The following is a 23,491-nucleotide window of genomic DNA, read 5'->3' as shown; positions in this document are numbered from 1 at the left end:
TAGCTACCCTCCAGTCCATAGGAACTGATCCAGAGTCGATAGACTGTTGGAAAATGATCACCTATGCATTCACTATTTCTAGGGTCACTTTCTTAAGTACTCTGGGATGCAGACTATCCGGCCCCAGGGATATATCGGCCTTCAATCCCATCAATTTCCCTAACACAATTTCCCACCTAATAAGGATATCCTTCAGTACCTCCTTCTCACTAGACCCTCGGTCCCCTAGTACAATCGGAAGGTTATTTGTGTCTTTCTTTGTGAAGACAGAACCGAAGTATTTGTTCAATTGGTCTGCCATTTCTTTATTCCCCTTATAAATTCACTTGAATCCAACTGCAAGGGACCTACGTTTGTCTTCACTAAGACAAGGGTTATGGGTAGCAGGCGAGGAAGTGGAGTTGAGGCCAGGATCAGATCAGCCATGATCTTATTGAACGGCGGAGCAGGCTCAAGGGGCCAAATGGCCTACTCTTGCTTCTTATGTTCTTATCTTCTTATCTCATGTTTTTAGACTGATAGCTCCAGCGCCTGCAAAGTAACCTCCAACTCACAATGTAAAACACCATTGGAGATCCACTAATTATATAAGCTACATTTGAGGAAGTGTTTAAAACTGTAATACACTCAGCAGTCAGATTACTTTTTATATTGCTTAAATTTCACTGAGACTCAGTTCAAGTGATCCTAACCCCTTAAATGTGTTACTGGTTCTGATGCCTCTGAGCGTCAATTAACGTGTTTGAAGCACTTAGCACTAACAAATTTACTTTTCCAAATAGGTTACTCTTTGAATGATTTCTACTTCAATTAACTGATCCACCTACACTCGTGTCTAATTGTTAAAATCAAACCAAGCAACCTTTCTAAAATGTACTGACGGTAACCCATTAGTTGTGCAACAAGACCGCACCTAATGGATGTGATTTCTAGAGCTACTTGAAATGCATCCAAGACTCTAATTTCAGGTATTTACCGAAAGATATTTTTCCACTACACACAGACATGCATAAAATCATTTGGAGCAGCAAATTGCCATTTTCTGTACAAAGCAATTCATGACTAACTGAATCTACTTTTATATTATTTGTTTTTTCCCCTCCCTAAAGATTTTAAAAACAAAATCAAATGGTAGTAATTACTCTCAACAGCCTTGTCATCTTCTCTGCCGCACCCATTTCTGACAATTAACAATATCTCCCCGAATTATATAGATAACGACTTCAAACTGCCTTTCAGGTTTACACTACATAAAAACAACATCGGAAAAATCACACTCTTTGGATTGTTTGTGACAGTGTTGAAGGTCCTTTCTTAAATACTTCCTTGCTTCCATTTTCAAATATTGTAGTGTGAGGACAATCATAAAGAATACCCACCCACCTTGAGACAGACGATTATCTGAATGGTGACAGATTAGGAAATGGGGAGGTGGTACATCAGTCATTGAAGGTTGGCATGTAGGTACAGCAGGCGGTTAAGAAAGCAAATGGCATGTTGGTCTTCATAGCGAGGGGATTTGAGTACAGGGGCAGGGAGGTGTTACTACAGTTGTACAGGGCCTTGGTGAGGGCCTGGAGTATTGTGTACAGTTTTGATCTAACTTGAGGAAGGACATTCTTGCTATTTGAGGGAGTGCAGCGAAGGTTCACCAGACTGATTCCCAGGATGGCGGGACTAACATATCAAGAAAGACCGGATCAACTGGGCTTGTATTCACTGGAGCTCAGAAGAATGAGAGGGGATCTCATAGAAACGTTTAAAATTCTGACGATTTTGGCAAGTTAGATGCAGTAAGAATGTTCCCAATGTTGGGGAAGTCCAGAACCAGGGGTCACAGTCGAAGGATAAGGGATAAGCCATTTAGGACCGAGATGAGGAGAAACTTCTTCACCCAGAGAGTGGTGAACCTGTGGAATTCTCTACCACAGAAAGTTGTTGAGGCCAATTCACTAAATATATTCAAAAAGACATTAGATTTAGTCCTTACTACTAGGGGGATCAAGGGGTATGGTGAGAAAGCAGGAATGGGGTACTGAAGTTGCATGTTCAGCCATGAACTCATTGAATGGCGGTGCAGGCTCGAAGGGCCGAATGGCCTACTCCTGCACCTATTTTCTATGTTGCAAGGGGAATTTAATTGAGAATGCCATTGCTACTATAAACATGATCCAAGGGGGAGGAAAGGCGGGGGGGATTAACTGGGATATTCTATATAGTTGCAGGATGACTCAGATTCGCTTTGCTCGGTCCCAACACTATTCCTCAACAAGCTCAGATCAAGACTCCCTGCGGCACCAGCATGAGCTTCCCACATCAGCATCTTTATGGTCTTTGTCAACTTACAGAATCATAGAATCATAGAATGTTGCAGCATAGAAACAGATCATTTCACCGATCAAGTCTGCTTGGGCCCCATCTAGATATTTGGAGCTTGCTGTGCCTCCAAAGGCAGCTCATCCACGAAAAAAAAAAAAGAATTTCGGGCCACCTGCCTCGCCGGCAGATAAGTTCCGGGAGGTTCACCTGTGGCATGTTAAAGCGATCAGGCCCTCGTGCTATTGGGATCAGATAGCTGGCCCAAGGCCAATTGTTAAGATTGCCTCTATTGTGTGTGAAACAATTGGCTCAGAGAGGGTAGGCTCGATACTAGGAATAAGAAACTGTACTTATAAGGGGAGACTTATGATATTGCCGCTATTGCCACTGGAGCAGAGAAGAGTAAAAAGAGATTTAATAAATATTTTTTAAATTCTGAGGTTTTGATAGAATGAATCCAGAAGGACTAATTCCAATGGTTGTGGAGTTAGTGCGGAGGTGTTATCAATTTGTAAATTATCACTATGACGGTGTGGAAAGAGGTTAAGCGAAATGTCTTTATGTATGGGCATTGTGGAAGCTCACAATTTGGATGTTCAGCAAATTGTCTCTCTGATAAACCTGCAGTCTGATCTGCTTCCAGCATCCGTTCGCAGGTGAAAAGGGAAGATGCAGAAGAAGAAGCAGCCAAAGAGGAGGATACATAGAAACATAGAAGCAAAAGGAAGGATGAAACCCAGATAGTCCTGGGTTTGATCCGGTGCGATAACAGTGACCATAACTCTAATACCCCTTTCAACATTTGCCCCAGACCTTATCTTCCCTCTGTTACTGACCATCAGTGTCTTTTTGGCCACAATGCTGAAATAAAAGCCACCACAAAGCAAACTTTCCAATCCAACTTTGTACATCTATCCATCCAATATGACATCAAGAAATTAACTCATCACCTTTATGCATTCCCTTAGTGACTATCTTGTGTGTGCCTTTGCCCATCCGACTGATGTCTCATAGTGCTACCCCAGTTGCTGCCGCATAGCTGGTGGAAGGCTGCTGACTATCAGTGGGAACACTGCAAATAGTCTCAGATCGACCTTGAGGAGCTGGGAGTGTGAAATCGAGTGACTGTGTTTCTTCTTTTTCTTCACTCTCCTCTCCCTCTTCTTGATCTACCACTGGCTGGGCAGGCTGAATTTTTTGGGTGTGTGAAATGAGGAAGGTACAAGGGTGGCGTTGTGGTGAGGGGAGGGTGGGAAAGAAAGAGGTGCAAGTGAGGAGGAGGACAGCGTATTAGGAAACCAGCATCTTGTATTCTTTCTGCCCGTCATTGGCCAAGGGCTCAGCTATGCCCCTGCTAAGAATGGCTAGCACCATCTCTGGGTGGGGGGGAGGGGTGGATAGGCAACATGAAGCTAGGAATGGGAGGCATGTCTTGTGTTTGGTACAGATCGTTGGTAGGTGAGTGATTGGGGAGGGGGCGGAGGAAGTTATGCATTGAGAATTGTGAAACGCTAGTGGTGCAGTTGGTAGGAGACGGCTTTTGAAGATGCATTCACTGACCTTGACCACTGGTCTGAGGTCATGATGCTTCTTTGGGCACTGGAGCCAGGTGGTGGGGGCGACACTGCTGGCCTCAGTGACCTGGTCCCACATCCTTCTTTCCGGAGGGCCTCCTGACCTCTGTGGGTAAAGCTCCTCTCTTGCAGTGTTGACCCCTTACACAAAGCTAGAGTGCTGCGTGCGAGACTCTGGGTGCCCCTTCCCTGACGTGCTGAGCTATGTGTGTTAGTGTTTTAAGCACTTTTCCCATTTCTTTTTTTTTAAAAAGGTGTGAAAGGTAATTCAGCTTTAAGAGCTGAAGACTCCCATTTGGAAATTCTTTTTAATGTTAACTTTGTTTTCAGAAGGCAGTTGAGCTGCATGAACCAAAAACAACCTATTTTTAAATGATTTTAATTTTTTTTTTCATTTTAGAAGGCAGTTCTCCTTGAAAAGACCAAACTGCTTTCTGAAATGACAGCCTTGCTTTAACAGAAGGGCGTTCTTGCTGCAATGGCACGACAATCATGCTACATTGGTCCTCCTGCTGGAAACAATGCCCGAAAACAGCCTTGCACGGCAAGTTTAGCGCTGGACTAATGTTAATTAGCAACCAGCACCAATTTACTGGTCCTGCCAGCGCCATCAATTTCGGCGGCCATTAACTCCGGCCTGTGGTGGCACTAGCAGGTTTGTAAGCAATCTCCAATTTCTAGGCCATAGTCCCTTCAGTGAGGTTGATATAGCTTTGATGCCTGCAATAGGCATACTTTCTTGGCAAGTAGGGAATCTGGTGATCCCCTATGGATTTGTGGTCAGTTTTGTGCTGTGGACTGAAGCCAACAAGGATTTGAGTTGAAACTACCAAAGTCCATTTCAGAGGACGTTTGCAGTCTAGGATTGAAACCCATCCCCAGAAATGAAAGGGCATTGTGGCAATTTGCTGTATCACTCAATTCCCAAAGAGAGTATAATTGCCAGGACCCGTCAGAATAATTCTGCACTTCCGACATTGATTTCTAACCAAGATGATGAATAATGTGGTTCCTTGCTTCTGCCAATCTATCCTGTAACTTGCTATTAGGAAATGCACGAGATGTCCCAGGTTAACTCATCTTCCGATTACTCCAAGGTTAAGCAGCAGCCTTCCATTCTCCCCTATGATGTCCCAACTGCAATCAGGAACTTAGAATATAGTGACAGCACAGGCACAAATCCAATGATTACAACCCATTGACGACATATTGCAATGAAACAACAATGTCCTGCAAGAGTAACCTGACCAAAACAATTGTATTTTTAATAGCACATGGTAACATCAATATTTTGTTTGTGTCAATTCTCCTCCCTCCACAACGCGGGTGGTGGGGGCGGGGGGGAAATGTCCATCCTGATGAACAAAATAGTATTTGTTAGCATCAAGAATTCCTAGGTCAAATATACCGTAGGCCAGAGGCAAAGTAAAGCTCCATGTACACTGGCTAACAATCTTTGCAGTCTCAAACACTGATAATAAATGATGAATTATGCTTTTTATAGCATCAATTACATAAGAACATAACATAAGAACATAAGAATTAGGAACAGGAGTAAGCCATCTAGCCCCTCGAGCCTGCTCCGCCATTCAAAAAAATCATGGCTGATCTGGCTGTGGACTCAGCTCCACTTACCCGCCCGCTCCGCATAACCCTAGAAACAGATTCACTATTTCCTCTCCTGCTTGACCTTTTTCCACATGTGGGAAAGAGACTGGATATTCTCACATTAAGAAAATAATCAACTGATTAACTACAATGTGGTTATGGATGGTTCAGTTGCTTCATACATGTGGAAATTACAGGGCATTATATTTGAGGACACACAATTGGATTTGTGCAGTCTGAGATAAGATCACACTATGTATACAATCTAGAACATGGTGCCAGATCGGGCCGACATAAATCAGTGCTGTTCAATGGAAATTGCTGACTAGCTGCAGGTGTGGCTATGACGCCAAAGTGTAAACCATTTGGACTAACTTTAGTAGCTAATGCCTTACATACACACACAATACAGGTAAATGTACATCGCATCTGTATATTTACTTAACATCTACTACCGCTCAGTAACCCAAGAATTGAAGCACTCACATACTTTGCACCTTACCATTTTACCAAGAAATGCACAAGCATGTATATGCCGTGCCAATATGAATATTGATGGTGTCCATTATTCATTTGTTATTTACTAATCCGAAATGCAATTCCCTACACGTGGCTAACATGTTGAACAACACAGATGTAGATGGATAATTTATGTTAGTTTGCAGAGAGAGAAAGTTGAACTGGGTCAATAACTAAATTAGTGTTTGATAGCTTTATTACGGATGTATACTGTACCCTAAGTTTAATTGAGTTTACAATTTCATTATGTTCAAAATTTAAAATTTAAAATTGGTGTTGCAGTGAAGGCCCTTTGAGGGTATTCTAATGAGGAATATTTCTCTACTGGTCAACCTATTTTCTGCAAAATACAAAGCATCCAATCACACCTCTTTTCGCTTTTAAAACCACCAGGGAGATAATTGATTATATGCTTTGCCACAATCCGAGCCCAAACATTCAGCACTTGATCTAATTTCCATGCATTTGTAGATACCAAGCTACAGAGCTGATACCAGCATTTGCCCTTTCTTGGCCTTATTAGCTTACAAATTGCATCCAAGTAGTAAAAAGAAACACAAATAAAATACTAGAAGATATATATATATATTTTAAGTTTAAAAAAATATATATCTTTAGAAAAATCTTGGATACCATTTCTAATTGGAAACAATGGCATCTGGAAGGCACGAACACAGAGTCTCTTCGCCGGGAGCAAGCGGAAGCCAGGCGCAAACAGCGGAAGGAGCGCACGACAACCCAAGCACCTCACCCACCCACCCCTTCAAACACCACCTGCCCCACCTGTGGGTTCCGCATTGGACTCAGCCACCTGAGAACTCATTAGTGTGGAAGCAAGACATCCTTGACTCTGAGTGACTGCCTAAGAAAACGACGACGGCATACAAGTGCTCAGATGTGCATTCTTCTCCAGTCAATTTTACTTCTCATCCATTAATGTCTGTGGCTGGTAAAACTCATCCAGGAATTCAAACTTATGCACTCTAAGTCAAAATGTGAAGTATCACCCGAGAACTTTAGTACACATTTCTGCTAATAGACAATAAGTAACAATCTAATTCTATGCAGTTAAATTGAACTCCGGAACTGGGCCTAATTGCTTCTTTCTGTGCTGAAGTTTGCATGATTCTGTGGTTTGTTAGTGGACTGAGCTATTTCAGTAAAGAAAGACAGACTTGCACTTACGTAGCACCTTTCACGACCTCGGGTCGCCCCCCCCACCCCAAGCACTTTACATCCAATGAAGTATTTTTGAAATCTAGTCACTGTTGTAATGTAGATAGGGCTTCCCTGTGTGTTTCGCTCCTCGCTGAGAGTACAGGATCTATATAGGCCAATAATTCGAACATGCTTAAATCCTCACCATACTGAAGTTACTAAACTAAAAAGTTTGAACACCCTCAAAGCCTCCCTGATAAAGTGCGACATCCCCACTGACACCTGGGAGTCCCTGGCCAAAGACCGCCCTAAGTGGAGGAAGTGCATCCAGGAGGGCACTGAGCACCTCGAGTTTCATCGCCGCGAGCATGCAGAAATCAAGCGCAGGCAGCGGAAAGAGTGTGCGGCAAATCAGCCCCACCCACCCCTTCCCTCAACGACTATCTGTCCCACCTGTGACAGGGACTGTGGTTCTCGTATTGGACTGTTCAGCCACCTAAGGACTCATTTTAAGAGTGGAACCAAGTCTTCCTCGACTCCGAGGGACTGCCTATGATGATGACGACGACGACGACGACTGAACTAAAATGCCAGAAATTTTTAAGCAGCTTAAATTTTTTTGTGAAAAACAGTTGAACTTTCAACTATTATTTTAAATTTATTTAAACTGGACTTACGTTCCACTGAGCACATTGATAGACATTGTCCTCAATCCATAATCAGTGTCTTCCAAGTCTGGCAGAGGCCCGACTACTTGAATATTTCCACTTTTCTCACAAAAGTTTGTTTCACTGTACATGATCATGATTGGGATTGACAGGTTCTGTGTATTAAAAAAGAACACAAATTATAGTACATTGTTTGACAAATGTATAGTGTTCGTCCAAAAGAAAATCATTCCATATTAGGTAAAAGATAAAACTCAAGAAAGCAAGAAAGAAAAATAACTTAATTTTTCCAATCTTTGCAAAGAGACCCCAAAAAAATTCAACTACCACTTTACCAATATGGATTTTTTTAAATGTTATATAAATATATAATGATGTGTGTGTATGTGCATCCTTTTTTGTTGAATTATGGAGTGAAAAGATAATAGTACATTCCAAATCCACGGTTTGATTAACGGTTCAGACAGGAATTGTTCACTCCATGGGTCACCCTCTCACAACATCAGATATACAACTGAGTCATCAGTTCTTAAACGACTATCTCCGGAACAGCAGTACCAGAGATGTTGCCACTAAAGCTGGATCGCTTAGCTCAGTGTATAAATGTACTGTATAGTACGGTACAGTCACAGGTTAGCTCAGTTTCAGATTTGATCCTTGGGTAATGCAGAAATTGCCACGATGGCAGTGGCAATGAAATATAATTGACCTTGGCATATCTAGGCTGGGGTTTTTTTTTGGGGGGGGGGGGTGCGGGGGCGGGGAAATGGGGAAAAAGCAAATCAAGGTTCCATTTAAGCTCACTACCCAGTGACTTCTGCTGGAAAATGCATCTGTGGCAATTGGATTGGGCTCAAATCCGATGCCAATACGCAGTCAAATACACAAGCAACCCTCACTGTCTAGGCACACAAGGAATGGGAAAGGTATCAGAATCTTGCTGGTACTGATGGAACCACATGCTTATACAAGTCATCATCTGAACACTTTTGGGGAAAGGGAAGGGGGTAGGAATGCAAATACATTTTACTTCGTGATATCAAAATTGTTGAATTGCAATTATAGATTTGCACTAAGCAAAAATAAAAAAGCGACTTACAACTTGAATAAGCTGCAACGATTTAAGATGTTCATTGTAGCCTCCCCAGTCATTCCATGCTGGGTACTCTCCTTCTTCGAGTACATACTGATGGCCTTGAAACCCTGGCTTCTCGTAACCAACCCAGCTAGGATAAATTAAAACACAATTCTTGAACTGAATCGCTTATTAGTCAACTGTGTTCAATTAATGCAGAAAACTGATCAAAGTGAAACAGCTCCACTTGCTAAAATGCTGAGCTTAGCAGTAAAAACTGACATTTTTGTAAATACCACCACAAAATGACTCCATATAAAAAAATGAATGTATGCCAATTAGAAGAGGAACAATAAAGCACCAAGGAAGGAGGGTTCACTGTCAAATCTGTGCATATATTATTTACTACAGGCATATTCAGATCTATGTATCTATATATTTAGATTGGATCACATACAAAAAAAATCTTGCATCTTGCATACATATGTTGCATTCCAAAGTGTCACATTTTGTTACAAATGCAAAACAATATATATATTAAAAGTCTTGCATTTAGCATGAACACTTTCTTCTTGTCTCATGATTTTGTCACACCTTACTGTGCCTGGGTAACCTGTGGATATTTCTGTGTAAACTTACCATTATACTTACCTTTCAGTTCTCCTAAAGCTGGGTGGCACTGCTAGTCCACATTCCAGGTCAATGTCTAAGATATTACAGAGATGTGGTTGAAAGGTGACCAAGGCTAGGAACTGAATATTCAGGGGAATTTGACAATTTGGAAGGACAGACAGATAGGAAAAGGAGGTGGGGTAGCACTGTTAATAAAGGATGAGATCAGTGCATTAGTGAGAAACGATATTGGCTCAGAAGATCAAGATGTTGAATTAGTTTGGGTGGAGATAAGAAATAATAAGGGGAAGAAGTCACTGGTGGGCATAGTCTATCGGCCTTCTAACAGTAGCTACACTGTTGGACAGAGTATCAATCAAGAAATAATGGAGGCTTGTAAGAAAAGCATGGTAACAATCATGGGCGATCTTAACCTTCATATTGATTGGACAAATCAAATTGGCCAAGGTAGCCTTGAGGAAGAGTTCATAGAGTGTACCCGGGATGGTTTCCTTGAACAGTACATTGTGCAACCAACCAGGGAGCAGGCTATATTAGATATGGTAGTGTGTAAAGAGACAGGATTAATTAATGATCTCATAGTAAAGGATCCTCTAGGAAAGAGTGATCATAGCATGGTTGAATTTCAAATTCAGTTGAAGGTTGAGAAAGTTGGGTCTCAAACCAGTGTCCTGATCTTAAATAAAGGTGATTGCAAAAGTATGAAGGCAGAGTTGGCTAAAGTGGACTGGGAAAATAGATTAAAGTGCAAGACGGTTGATGAGCAGTCGCAGACATTTAAGGAGATATTTCATAACTCTCAACAAAAATATAATCCAGTGAGAAGGAAATATTTTGAGAAGGGAGAACCATCCATGGCTAACTAAAGAAGTAAAGGATGGTGAGGTGGTCTCCGCAAGATCCTGCAAATCCCCCGGGAGGACAGACGCACCAACATTAGCGTCCTCGATTAGGCCAACATCCCCAGCATCGAAGCACTGACCACACTTCATCAGCTCCGCTGGGCAGGTCACATTGTCCGCATGCCTGACACAAGACTCCCAAATCAAGCGCTCTACTTCGAACTCCTACACAGCAAGCGAGCCCAAGGTGGGCAGAGGAAACGTTTCAAGGACACCCTCAAAGCCTCCTTGATAAAATGCAACATCCCACCAACACGTGGGAGTCCCTGGCCAAAAACCGCTCTAAGTGAAGGAAGTGCATCCGGGAGGGCACTGAGCACCAGAGTCTTGTCGCCAAGAGCATGCAGAAAACAAGCGCAGGCAGCGGAAGAAGCGTGCGACAAACCAGTCCCACCCACCCTTTCCTTCAATGACTGTCTGTTGACCTGAGAGAGACTGTAATTCCCATATTGGACTGTTCAGTCACCTAAGAACTCACTTTTAGAGTGGAGCAATTTTTCCTCGATTTCGAGGGACTGCCCATGATGATGATGAAAGAATGGTATCAAATTGAAAACAAGGCTGCCAAGATTAGTGGGAAGCCAGAGGATTTGGAAATTTTTTTAAACTAGCAAAGGATGACTAAAAAAATAAAAAGATGGATGATGAGAGCAAACTAGCAAGAAATATAAAAACAGATTGTAAGAGCTTCTACAGGTATATAAAAAGGAAGAGGGTAGCTAAAGTAAACGTTGGTCCCTTCGAGGATGAGACTGGGAAATTAATAATGGGGAACAGGGAAATCGCAGAGGCTTGAACAAATATTTTTTTTTTTTTTTTTTTTTTTAAAATCGGTCTTCATGCTAGAAACACTAAGAACATCCCAATAATAGATAATCAAAAGGGGGGAACTTAAAACAGTCACTATCACCAAAGAAAAAGTACTTGGTAAAATAATGGAACTAAAGATGGACGTCCCCTGGACTGGATGGCCTGCATCCAAGGGTCTTAAAAGAAGTGGCTGCACTGGTTATAATCTACAAAAATTCCCTGGAGTCTGGTTATTCAAGTCCCAGCGGATTGGAAAACTGCAAATGTAACAAAGGAGGGAGACAGAAAGCAGGAAACTATAAGACCAGTTAGCCTAACATCTGTCATTGGAAAAATGCTGCAGTCCATTATTAAGGAAGCAATAGCGGGACATTTGAAAAATCATAATGCAGTCAAGTAGAGTCAGCATGGTTTTATGAAAGGGAAATCATGCTTGACAAATTTGCTGGAGTTCTTTTAAGATGTAACGAGCAGGGTGGATAAGGGGGAACCAGTGGATGTGGTGTATTTGGATTTCCAGAAGGCATTCGATAAGGTGCTACATAAAAGATTACTGGACAAAATAAGAGCTCACGATGTTGTGGGTAACATAGTAGTATGGATAGAGGATTGCCTAACTGTCAGAAAACAGAGAATCGGGATAAATGAGTCATTTTCCGGTTCGCAAGCGGTAACTAGTGGGGTGCCTCAGGGATCAGTGCTGGGCCTCAACTATTTACAATCTATATTAATAACTTAGATGAAGGGACCGAATGTAATGTAGCCAAGTTTGCTGATGATACAAAGATGGGTGGGAATGCAAATTGTGAGGAGGATACAATCAATCTGCAAAGGGATATAGACAAACTAAATGAGTGAGCAAACATTTGGCAGACAAAGTATAATATGAGGAAAAATAAAAAAGCAAATTATTTAAATCGAGAGAGATTACAAAATGCTGCAGTACAGAGGGACCTGGGGGTCCTTGTGTATGAAACATAAAGTTAATATGCAGGTACAGCAAGTAATCAGGAAGGCAAATGGAATGTTGGCCTTTATTGCAAGGGGGATCGAGTATCAAAGCAGGGAAGTCCTGCTACAACTGTACAGGGTATTGGTGAGACCACACCGAGAGTACTGCGTACAGTTTTGGTTTCCGTGTTTAAGGAAGAATATACTTGCATTGGAGGCAGTTCAGAGAAGGTTCACGAGGTTGATTCCTGAGACAATGGGGTTGACTCATGAAGAAAGGTTGAACAGGTTGAGCCTATAATCATTGGAGTTTAGGTGATTTTAGTGGCTCGACAAGGTAGATGCAGAGAGGGTGTTTCCACTCGTGAGGGAATCTAGAACTAGGGGGCATAGTTTAAGACTAAGGGTTCGTCCATTTAAAATTGAATTTCTTCTCAGAGGGTTGTAAATCTGTGGAACTCTCTGCCCCAGAGAGCTGTGGAGGCTGAGTCATTGAATATATTTAACATGAGAACATAAGAAATAGGAGCAGTAGGCCATTTGCCCCTCGAGCCTGCTCTGCCATTTAATAAGATCATGGCTGATCTGATCATGGACTCAGTTCCACTTCCCCGCTCGCTCCCCATAACCCCTTATCCCCTTAAGACTGAATAAATTTAAGACAGAAATAGACTATGTCCCAGCTTCCACACCTCTCTGAGGCAGCGGATTCCACAGATTAACAACCCTCAGAATAAATTTCTCCTCATCTCAGTTTTAAATGGGCGGCCCCTTATTCTAAGATCATGCCCTGTAGTTCTAGTCTCCCCCATCAGTCATATGTTTTGATAAGATCACCTCTCATTCTTCTGAATTCCAATGAGTGGAGGCCCAACCTACTCAACCTTTCCTCATAAGTCAAACCTCTCATTCCCGGAATCAACCGAGTGAACCTTCTCTGAACTGCCTCAAAAGCAAGTATATCCTTTCGTAAATATGGAAACCAAAACTGCACGCAGTATTCCAGGTGTGGCCTCACCAACCCCTGTATAGCTGTAGCAAGACTTTCCTGCTTTTATACTCCGTCCACTTTGCAATAAAGGCCAAGATACCATTGGCCTTCCTGATCACTTGCTGTACCTGCATACTATCCTTTTGTGTTTCATGCACAAGTAACCCCAGGCCCGCTGTACTGCGACACTTTGCAATCTTTCTCCAATTAAGGTGGAGATAGACAGATTTTTGAGCGATAAAGGGAGGCGAGGGTTATGGGGAGCAGGCAGGGAAGTGCAGCTGAGCCCAAGATCAGATCAGCCATGAACTTATTAAACGGCAGAGCAGGCTCGAGGGGCAAATGGCCTACTCCTGCTCCTATTTATTTTCTTATGTTCTTATATCGCTGCACGTATATTTAAGTTCTTCAAGTTTATTTAAAGTCTCATAGGGCTTCCATTTATTTAAACTTGACTCTCGTTCACTATCTGTTTTACTTTATTTAAAACTTCACGCCTCTCCCCCTTCTACCCACTTTCCCTCCAGGCCTGTCTATCTTCTAACATTGGATACCTCATAGCTTGTGACTCTGGCAGGATCTTTCTTTTGGTCAGTGTGTCTGTGGTCATCTGAAACTTCCCTACCTGCCTGACCAGCACTCTCACTTTCCATGTGAAACTATGACCAGCTCCTTGCCCTGCCCAATTGGCACCCTGCACATGCTGGTGGAAAATGTGGCCTACCGTCCTTGGAGGTTCCCTTCCCTATCTGAAAAGAAAAGAAAAACAGAGACAAGCAAAAGGCGACAAAGAAAGAAGCAAAGAGAAAGAAAAAGAGAAATAAGCAGAAGAGGAGAGACACACAGAGAACCAGCAACACACAGATGACAAAAACAGAGAGAGACCATTTGCACCAATTTACTCAGCTCAATAGTCTGAAAAAGCAACTCCTTAACCTAGAGCTTGAAATATGCAAGCAGCTAGCACTTCCCTTCTTGAATGACCTGTTTACAGGCCCTATAATTTTCTGGATTTGCCAGTTAAACAAGCTTGAAGGAAAAATTTTAAAAACATGAACGTCATAATGAAGGTTATGCATAATTTAAGTGACAGCATTATTTAGTCTGAATTTCAGGTTTGTGGAGTGCTGCATCAGAGCACAATGACCAGTTAATTCCCAGAAGGCAAACAGGGCATAATTAAAAATAACACGCCCGCCCAATAATTATGGGTGAGGAAGGCCATTTGACCCATCTTAATACAGCCATTCAGCAAAATTGTAACATTGTCCCCTCCCATTATAGCATCCAATTGTTACTTAAATTTCTCCAAAATTTTGCTACAACTCTATCTGAACGTTTATTCCACACATGAAAAATGTCCTGATGCCACTCTGGTGACGTGAATTATGGGAATCCTGCAGGATTGGCTCCATTGTAAACAGTTGGGAAGTGACTTAAAAACACTGAGGGACCAGTTAGAGCTGCCACGTTCGAGATATCGTGTGGGATATTTAAAGCTCTTTTACCGTCATACAATCCCTTCAACCACAGACAACCTTTTCTCATAACATTGACACCATCGAATGCAAGTTATCCGACCTTTGTGGCGTCGGCAACAGTTCATTCTTCAGAAACTTGGCATGTGTACAATAGTCTCCACAGGCTTAATTTGCTCTTCAGCTGCTAAATAATTCTATTAAAGCCTTATGCCAGCATTTTCAGGCTTTGGTGTAATGTCAGCATCACTCTTAATTGTCATAGCAGTTCTCTCATTAAGCCAGTTGTGCTTTTTTTTTAAAAAAGTGTGTCAGTGGATGTAAATTAATCTAGTGTTTCAGGTGATGGCCATAACCACTAGAGCTTCATTTTCTTCTCAATTCCATGAACAGACTTATTACTCACTCCAGACCATCTATGCAATCAGCAGATTCCACTACATTTCAAATCTTCTTTTAGTTGGCCAATGAGGCTATATTAAGAGGGGGCTCTTGGGAAATTTAGCACTCTTACTTATGCATTCATGAATGAAGCGATGCACCTGTTGCAAAGTTTGTACCAAATTATGGATAATGAACAGCTGCAGAATTTCCATAATTATGGTTTAACTAGCTCTGCTAGTTCTTCCAAAGCAATCTGCAAGCCACGACAAAAAAAAAAATATTTGTCAGTAGGTAAATACAACTTACAATCCTCCTAAAACTTTCATCGAGCCAATATTTGCAAATGGATAAGTATGGCAAAAAGCTGATTCTTCATCTCCTTCAATGAAGCTGAATACATCTGTTTTAAGTTCCAGCTGTTCGCCTTCAAAGAAAGGCTTTTCATACACAATAATCTGTAATGCAAGTTAACAATGGCAAGTGTTTGAATGGGTGAATGAAGAAAAACATTCATTCTTATATCTCAATTGGCATTTCCTGAGCATTGAAACATAATCAGAAAACATCAATAATGCTACCCTCACTTCACACATCAATTCCCAGAACATTAGCAGCAGCCAAAAACTGATCAGGAGCCACTCTATTTAACTTACAGTGGACAATTTCACATTATCTAACTTTGAGCTTCAGATTACTATTAGCTCCATCTTAACTCAAACCATGTATTACTTCAACCTCAATTATTGTTTTACAATCACCCCAGATATCCATAATGTAAAAAAAACACACACACACCGATGGATGCAGAGGAGGCATTTGCAGGTTCCTAGCAATAGTGCACACTGAATGTGTGTGAGGGGAGGAGAGACGAGGGGATTTAAAAAAAACAGCGAGTTGTTATGATCTAGGATTCACTGCCTGAAAGGGTGGTGGAAGCAGATTCATTAGTAATTTTCGATAGCGAATTGGATAAATATTTGAAAAGGAAAGATTTACAGGGCAATGGGGAAAGAGCAAGGGAGTGGGGCACATTGGGTAGCTCTTTCAAAGAGCCGGCACAGGCACAATGAGCTGATTGTACATGTTCCTTTGTTACAAGTTGTGTTTCAGATAGCAATCTTAAGAATTTGAGATTTTGATTATGAATCAGAAAACATCCCATCCAATTGCGCAGGACCAACATCATGATTTATAAAGGCAGATGTACACATGTCTAATAATACTGTCATGTAGAGTCTATTAAAAACGATACATTGTGTTTCTATCAAGAATTCTTTATTCATTCAGGTTAAAATAAAATTGACCAACATTCCAATCTCTCATTGGGAAAATGAACCTTGTGGCGACGAAGCCACAGACCACAAAATTCCAAGGTTTGATCCCGGCTATGTACTCAGCTGGCAGCAGTTGTTGCAATGGATTCAAGGGCCAGGGTCTCCTCGATTGATCTCTACCGAGTCCGCATGTGCATGACAAGAGGGGGAGAGCAGAAATGGGCCTGGCTAATATTGTCAAGTAGCCTGGTGGATGTACTAGAGGGGCCCTGCTACTTATGGAATCACACCCAACATGAATCACCACCTTCACACCTAATCTCACCTAGTTTAAATAATAAATGACACACTAATTCTGTTGCACCCAAGGAGGATAAAAAAGGTAGCATTATTCCAGAATAAATTTTATTTTATTTATTTACTGAAATGAAATACCAGAAACACACTTACTTTGTTGTCTTTGAGCTCTTCCACTTTCAATGTACCCTGAAAAAAGGTCATATTTTCTGAACATTTGTCATTTTCTTAGTAAAATTACAAGAGTACACCCTACTGCACAAAAAGCATCTAAATGTATTATTTTCTTAAATAATAGCCCACTGGGAATGCAACTGGTTATCAATCGGTGAAAAAAAACTACAGTCCATCATTTCTCAAAAAGGAATTTTTACTATTAATAATGTGACCCAAAGAATGGTATAATTTCATCACAAGCTTCTAGACAGAGATACTGACCAGATATCCTTGTCTAACTACAATATTTTTGTTTGCAAGTGGGAAGTTGGGAGGAGGAAAAGGAAGTTACAGATACAACTACTTTCCTTTGAATTGTGAAGAATTTTTGTATAACGTATATTTTTATATGATTGATAGGCTGAGAAAGTTAAAGAAAAACAAGGCACCTGACCCAGATACATTTCATACAAGGGTAAAGACAGAATTGGCTAGCAAAATCAGTCCTGAGAATTGGAGAGTATTTAACCCAACAACAATCTGTAAAACGGGGCACAGAGATAGCCCAGAAAACTACTGACCAGCAATCCAAACATCTGCTGAGAGTAAAATACAAAAAGGCCTCCTGAAAGATAGGTTAATGAACTACCTGGATAGGTATGATGAGAGGGAGTCTGTATGGAGTTATGGGAGAGAGTTCTTGCCAGAAACACTATGACAGACATTCTATGGATGCGATATATTTAGATTTCAGCAAATTTTTTGATGCCTTTCCACCCGAGTGGTTAGTCCGCAAGGTGGGAACGCATGGAATAGGAGTGATGCTTTTGAGGTGAACTGAAAATTGGGTAAAACAAAGAAAGCAGAGTGATTGTGAATGGAACTCCGCCAACATGGCAAGCAGTTATTAGTGAGGTGTCATGGAACATGGTGAGGTTAGCACTGTTTACAACAGATATAGATGATTTGGGGTTGGGTCAGAAACAAAGCTGTCTAAATTTACAGATAACTCCAAATTGGTGGGTGAAGGTTAAACAATAGGGAACAGTCAAAGGTGGGCTGATGACAGTCAAATGACATTTTGTGTGAATAAATGAGAAGGGAAGGAAGCTAAATGGCTTTTACCCACAGGACAGAATACAGGAGAGGGACCTGGGGGTCACTATTAGCGGACGGCTCACTGAAATCAGTTTGTGGCAACAGTAAGAAAAGGTAGAGCATAAAATCCAGGTATTCATAATGAATCTGCACAAGGTGCTGGTACACCCAGAACTGGAATACAGAGTACAGTTGTGGCCACCATACTTGCAGCAAAGTAGATCGAGGCATTGGAGATGGTGAAGAAAAGGACAAGCAAACTGATAGCTAGCTTAGGGCTTCTGAACCATGAGCAGAGATTAATAAACCTGGGATTGGTTACTCTAGAAACAAGGTTCAGGAGAAATATGACCCAAGTATTCAGGTTACTGGAGGACACAGATAAATTGAACCCCAATAATTCTGAGATTTCCACAAACTCTAAATCCATGGTACAAAGGGAAGGCACACAGTTTATGTTTAAGTATTTCTAAGTAGAGAATGGTGAAGGTGTGGAAAATGTTATGGAAGAATGGAAGAGATATTTGAAGGAACAGGAGGTTGAGGGATCTTGGTGTTTGAGACTTGTCTGATGGACTGCAGATTTCTTTCCAGTATGTCCTTAACATTGAAGAAGTTAGAAGAAATCACAATTCAATTTTATAAGAAGGAACCTCTACAAACATGTACAAAGGGAAACACGAGTACAAGTCACGCCTCAGAGTATATAGGGGCATCGAGGAAATGGCACAGGACGAGTGGTAAAATAGCCAGGCCAACAATCTCTTGACAGATTTACCACAAGTGAAATCAAATTGCATTAAAATATTAACGTGTTTATGTCTGCAGAAGACTGTCTCAGCTCAGTTGTCAAACAAATCTCATACACTTTTGAACTCAAATATGAAAAAACAAAATCACCATCAATACAGACCAAGCAACATATGAAAGCAGCTTTTTTATACATGTCTGGTCATTTTGTGTTGATTTTAAATATCTGTATGACAGAATTCTCTCTCACTTGTCAAAAAAGAAATTTTTACCATTTGCAATGGTTTGAGCGAACCGATGAATGGATCCATTGCATTCCAAGATTCTGGACAAGGATACTGACCAGGTTCCACAATGTAAGAATTTCCTTGATAGAAGGGCTCTTCAAACAGAAGCCAACTAGGAAACAAATACCAACAAGTAAGAGTCAGGCTACAGCTCTTGCAATAAAACAAACATTCAAAATGCTGAGAATCTGAAAGAAACAAAAAATATTGAAAACACACAGAAGATCAGACTGAACACAAAGATAAATAATCATATTAATCAAATCAGAACAAAGGTGATAGAGGGGCAAGCTAATGGGTTGAATGGCCTGTTAACTGCTTAACAGAAAAACAAAATTATTAAATTATACAAAGACCACCTCAGTCAGGAAGATATTAAAGTAAAATAATGTGTAAATAGCTGGGACAGCCAGAGATCCACCCAAACAAAGGCAAGGGTCAGGGAGGTATCAAATTGAAAACAAGGGCATACAATGTGGCTAAGACTAGTGGGAGGCCAAAGGATTGGGAAACTTTTAAAAGCCAGCAAAGAATGCCGAAAAACACAATAAAGAGAGCGAAAATAGATGATGAAAGAAAACTAGCACGAAATATAAAAACAGATAGTAAGAGTTTATACAGGTACATAAAAAAGAAAAGAGTGGATAAAGTAAACGTTGGTCCGCTAGAGGATGAGACTGGGGAATTAATAAATGGAGAACAGGGAAATGCCAGAGATGTTGAACAAATATTTTGTATCGGTCTTCACAGTAGAATACACTAAAAACATCCCAATAGTGGATAATCAAGGTGCTATAGGGAGGGAGGAACTTAATACAATCACCATCACTAATGCAGTAGTACTCGGTAAAATAATGGGACTAAAGGCAGAGAAGTCCCCTGGATCTGATGGCTTACATCCTAGGGTCTTGAGAAGTGGCTGCAGAGATAGTGGATGCATTGGTTGCAATCTACCAAAATTACCTGGATTCTGGGGAGGTTCCAGCGGATTGGAAAACCGCAAGTGTAATACCTCTCTTTAAAAAAAGGAGGCAGACAAAAAGCAGGAAACTTTATACCAGTTAGCCTAACATCTGTCATTGGAAAAATGCTGGAGTCCATTATTAAGGAAGCAGTAGCGGGACATTTGGAAAAGCATATTTCAGTCAGTCAATCAGAGTCAGCATGGTTTTATGAAAGGGAAATCATGTTTGACAAATTTTCAGGAGTTCTTTGAGGATGTAACGAGCAGGGTGGATAAGGGGGAAATCAGTGGATGTGGTGTATTTGGATTTGCAGAAGGCATTCGATAAGGTGCCACATAAAATGATACTACACAAGATAAAAGTTCACGGGGTTGGGGTAATATATTAGCATGGACAGAGGATTGGCTAACTAACAGAAAACAGAGAGTCGGGATAAATGGGTAATTTTCCGATTGGCAAACAGTGACTAGTGGGGTGCCGCAGGGATCGGTGCTGGGTCCTCAACTATTTACAATCTATATTAATGACTTGGGTGAAGGGACAGAGTGTAATATAGCCAAGTTTGCTGCTGATACAAAGATGGGTGGGAAAGCAAATTGTGAGGAGGACACAAAAAATCTGCAAAGGGATATAGACAGGCTTAGGGAATGGGCAAAAATTTGGCAGATGGAGTATAATGTGGGAAAATGTGAGGTTATCCACTTTGGCAGAAAAATAGAAAAGCAAATTATAATTTAAATGGAGATAAATTGCAAAGTGCTGCAGAACAGAGGGACCTGGGGGTATTTGTGCATGAAACACAAAAAGGTACAGCAAGTAATCAGGAAGGCAAATGGAATGTTGGCCTTTATTGCAAGGGGGATAGAGTATAAAAGCAGAGAAGTCCTGCTACAACCGTACAGGGTATTGGTGAAGCCACACCTGGAGTACTGCGTATAGTTTTGGGCTCAGTATTTAAAGAAGGATATACTTGCATTGGCGGCTGTTCAGAGAAGGCTCACTAGGTTGATTCCGGAGATGAGGGGGTTGACTTATGAAGATAGGTTGAGTAGGTCGGGCCTATACACATTGGAGTTTAGAAAAATGAGAGGTGATCTTATCAAAACATATAAGGTAATGAGGGGGCTCAACAAGGTGGATACAGAAAGGATATTTCCACTCATAGGGGAAACTAAAACTAGGGGACCGTCCATTTAAAACTGAGAGGAGGAGGAATTTCTTTTCTGAGAGGGTTGTAAATCTATGGAATTCTCTGTCCCAGAAAGCTGTGGAGGTTGGATCATTGAATATATTTAAGGCGGAGATAGACAGATTTTTGAGCGCTAAGGGAGTAAAGGGTTATGGGGAGTGGGCAGGGAAGTGGAGCGGAGTCCATGATCAGATCAGCCATGATCTTATTGAATGGCGGAGTAGGCTTGCGTGGCCAAATGGCCTACACCTGCTCCTATTTCTTATGTTCTTATATAAAATCTGCATAAGGTATACATTTCTAGCTGAAAAGATCAAGGTAGCTCATTGGCAGAAGATTAAACAAACAATGCAAAATCATCAATTGTCAAAAAGTGTACATATCAAATGTGCCAATGAATCAAGCCAAAAATCTGTGTTTGGCTTGTGTAAAAAAAAGATCAACGTCCTAGATTCCTTTGGCCATCAGTTAAACAGCCTTAATAACCAACTACACTTCAGTGCATTTCATTGTTGTGGTGACTGTTAGGGACTCAGTTTTATTTCATCAATTGAGCAAGAATCAACAACATTCGGAGTATTCAACAATCATGGTCAGGCACTGCCATTTTTGTAAATAGAAAAGAAGCAAAGAGGAAATGTACCAATACTTCTTCAAAAAACACTCCTAGGAAACAGAACAAAAACATGAGTCAATGGGACTGATTTTACAAAGTGACAGATGAAAGATCGGGAAAACACTGTGACATACATCTATTTTTCCCACTGTTAAAAAGAATGTTGCAATATTCAGGTAATTCCGTGAATAGGCAAAAGAATAAAATAGTATCTAACAGCACATAACATGTCAGCAATTGAACTTACAACAAATTGCTCACAAATTTGGAGACTGATTCATACCCACACCTTCTAAACCGTATCCAAGATCACTTGCATGATTACATCATGACATGTGCACACAAAATAGAATCATTATTTTTTGAACCATTAAAAATATATTACCATTAAAAATATATTATCCCTAGAAGCGTCAACCAATTGCAGAGTTATTTTAGCTAGTGTTCATTTTTTTTTTCCTCCCTAGTCCTGCTCAACTTTGCCCTTTGGACCTGAACTGCAGTGTTCAAGATCTGCAGTTTGCATCTGAAACTACTTGGCACTGAGATTTCCAATGTTTGTGATGGTGCGTGAAACCACTCTGAATGAAAAATGGTATGATCATTGTGATCTAACTTTGTAAAGAAAGCTGCCAAGCTTTAAGCAACTTAATCATTTATAATGGTGCTGTTTTAATCAGATTCCAGAACACCAGTGTCCATGAGCTGGGTGTAATTTTATACTACAAGAGCTTTCACATTGTACCATCATGATGGGGCTCCTCAAGTTTGCTTTTTGTACAGCCAGCTACAAGCTAAATGATAACACTGCTAAGACTTACCAACACTGGCTGTCAGCAAAGACCCGCTAAAACGGTTCTTCCTGGCAGCCGGTCATAGTCAGTCATGGCAGATTTCTATTGGGCTGAATTGGGAAACTGAGCTGTTGCAGCACATGTCTGGCACAAAATGAGAATGCCTTACTTAATCCAGATCCTGACAGACTTGTAACCCCAAAGACTAGCTTTACAGGTCTGCTGCACAGGTAAGAGAGGCAGAATATGCAATGTAAACATCGGAACCCAGGTCACTGAATATCCCAGAACCCAAATTAAAGCACTAAAGTAAAGTAGATTTAATTGCATACAGTCTCAAATACTGAAACAAAAGTTGTACTCAGTGCAACAGTTCAGCAGACCCCAACTTTCCTCAAAGTCAAAGACAAATATCATACCATCATTAAAATTTTACTCTTCTGCCCACTTATGTGACTTCTTCAACATTACAGTCTTTTCCACTAAGTTACAGCCTGCAAAATGACTGTGGGGTCAATTTCAGCTGAATAAGATTCTTGTCCCAAAACATCTCCTAACTGGAAGCACCTTCTTGTCTTCTTAGGCACTCTCCCAGAGTCGAGGATGACTTGTTTCCACACTAAAATGAGTTCTAAGGGGACCGATGAGACCAATGCTGGCCAAGTCTCGAACTTCATTTTAGAGGGTGGAAGATGCTTGTGCTTAAATTATTTTAATGTGGGGTGGCCATTGCACACCAGATACCACACGGACTTGACAGAGCATGGTCTTGGTCCAATGGTAAGGGGATTCAAGATGATTGGAGACCAGGCTCTGCTGCATGGGCCTAGCACACACACACACACACACACACCTACTGACCCCCTCCCTCCCTCTCTCTCTCAGGTCCTCTCTCCCTGTTTTTTTTTTAAAAAAGAGATTGCAGTATAGGTGAGCGCATTAATCTTGGAGTGACAGTTAGCGGACTGTCATGTTTTATGATCTTTGACTATTCA

At 41.1% G+C, this 23,491-nt stretch overlaps 1 protein-coding gene across 2 annotated transcripts in view; it reads right to left on the bottom strand.

Moving 5' to 3' along the window:
* LOC139267377 (uncharacterized) overlaps positions 1 to 23,491 on the bottom strand; it is a 290,673-nt gene that overhangs the window by 35,626 nt on the left and 231,556 nt on the right. For both annotated transcript variants that reach the window (XM_070885623.1, XM_070885624.1), the window contains 5 exons: positions 18,918 to 19,044; positions 16,795 to 16,830; positions 15,377 to 15,525; positions 8,946 to 9,072; positions 7,856 to 8,001 (listed from right to left, as the gene is read on the bottom strand). In XM_070885623.1, the coding sequence (XP_070741724.1) occupies positions 7,856 to 8,001; positions 8,946 to 9,072; positions 15,377 to 15,525; positions 16,795 to 16,830; positions 18,918 to 19,044 (585 nt within the window). The remainder of the gene's footprint in view (positions 1 to 7,855; positions 8,002 to 8,945; positions 9,073 to 15,376; positions 15,526 to 16,794; positions 16,831 to 18,917; positions 19,045 to 23,491) is intronic.

Source organism: Pristiophorus japonicus, chromosome 7, assembly GCF_044704955.1.
Source record: "Pristiophorus japonicus isolate sPriJap1 chromosome 7, sPriJap1.hap1, whole genome shotgun sequence".
Classification (NCBI taxonomy): Eukaryota; Metazoa; Chordata; class Chondrichthyes; family Pristiophoridae; genus Pristiophorus; species Pristiophorus japonicus.
Note: the sequence above shows the minus strand (reverse complement) of the source record. Positions and strands in the feature narration are given on the sequence as shown.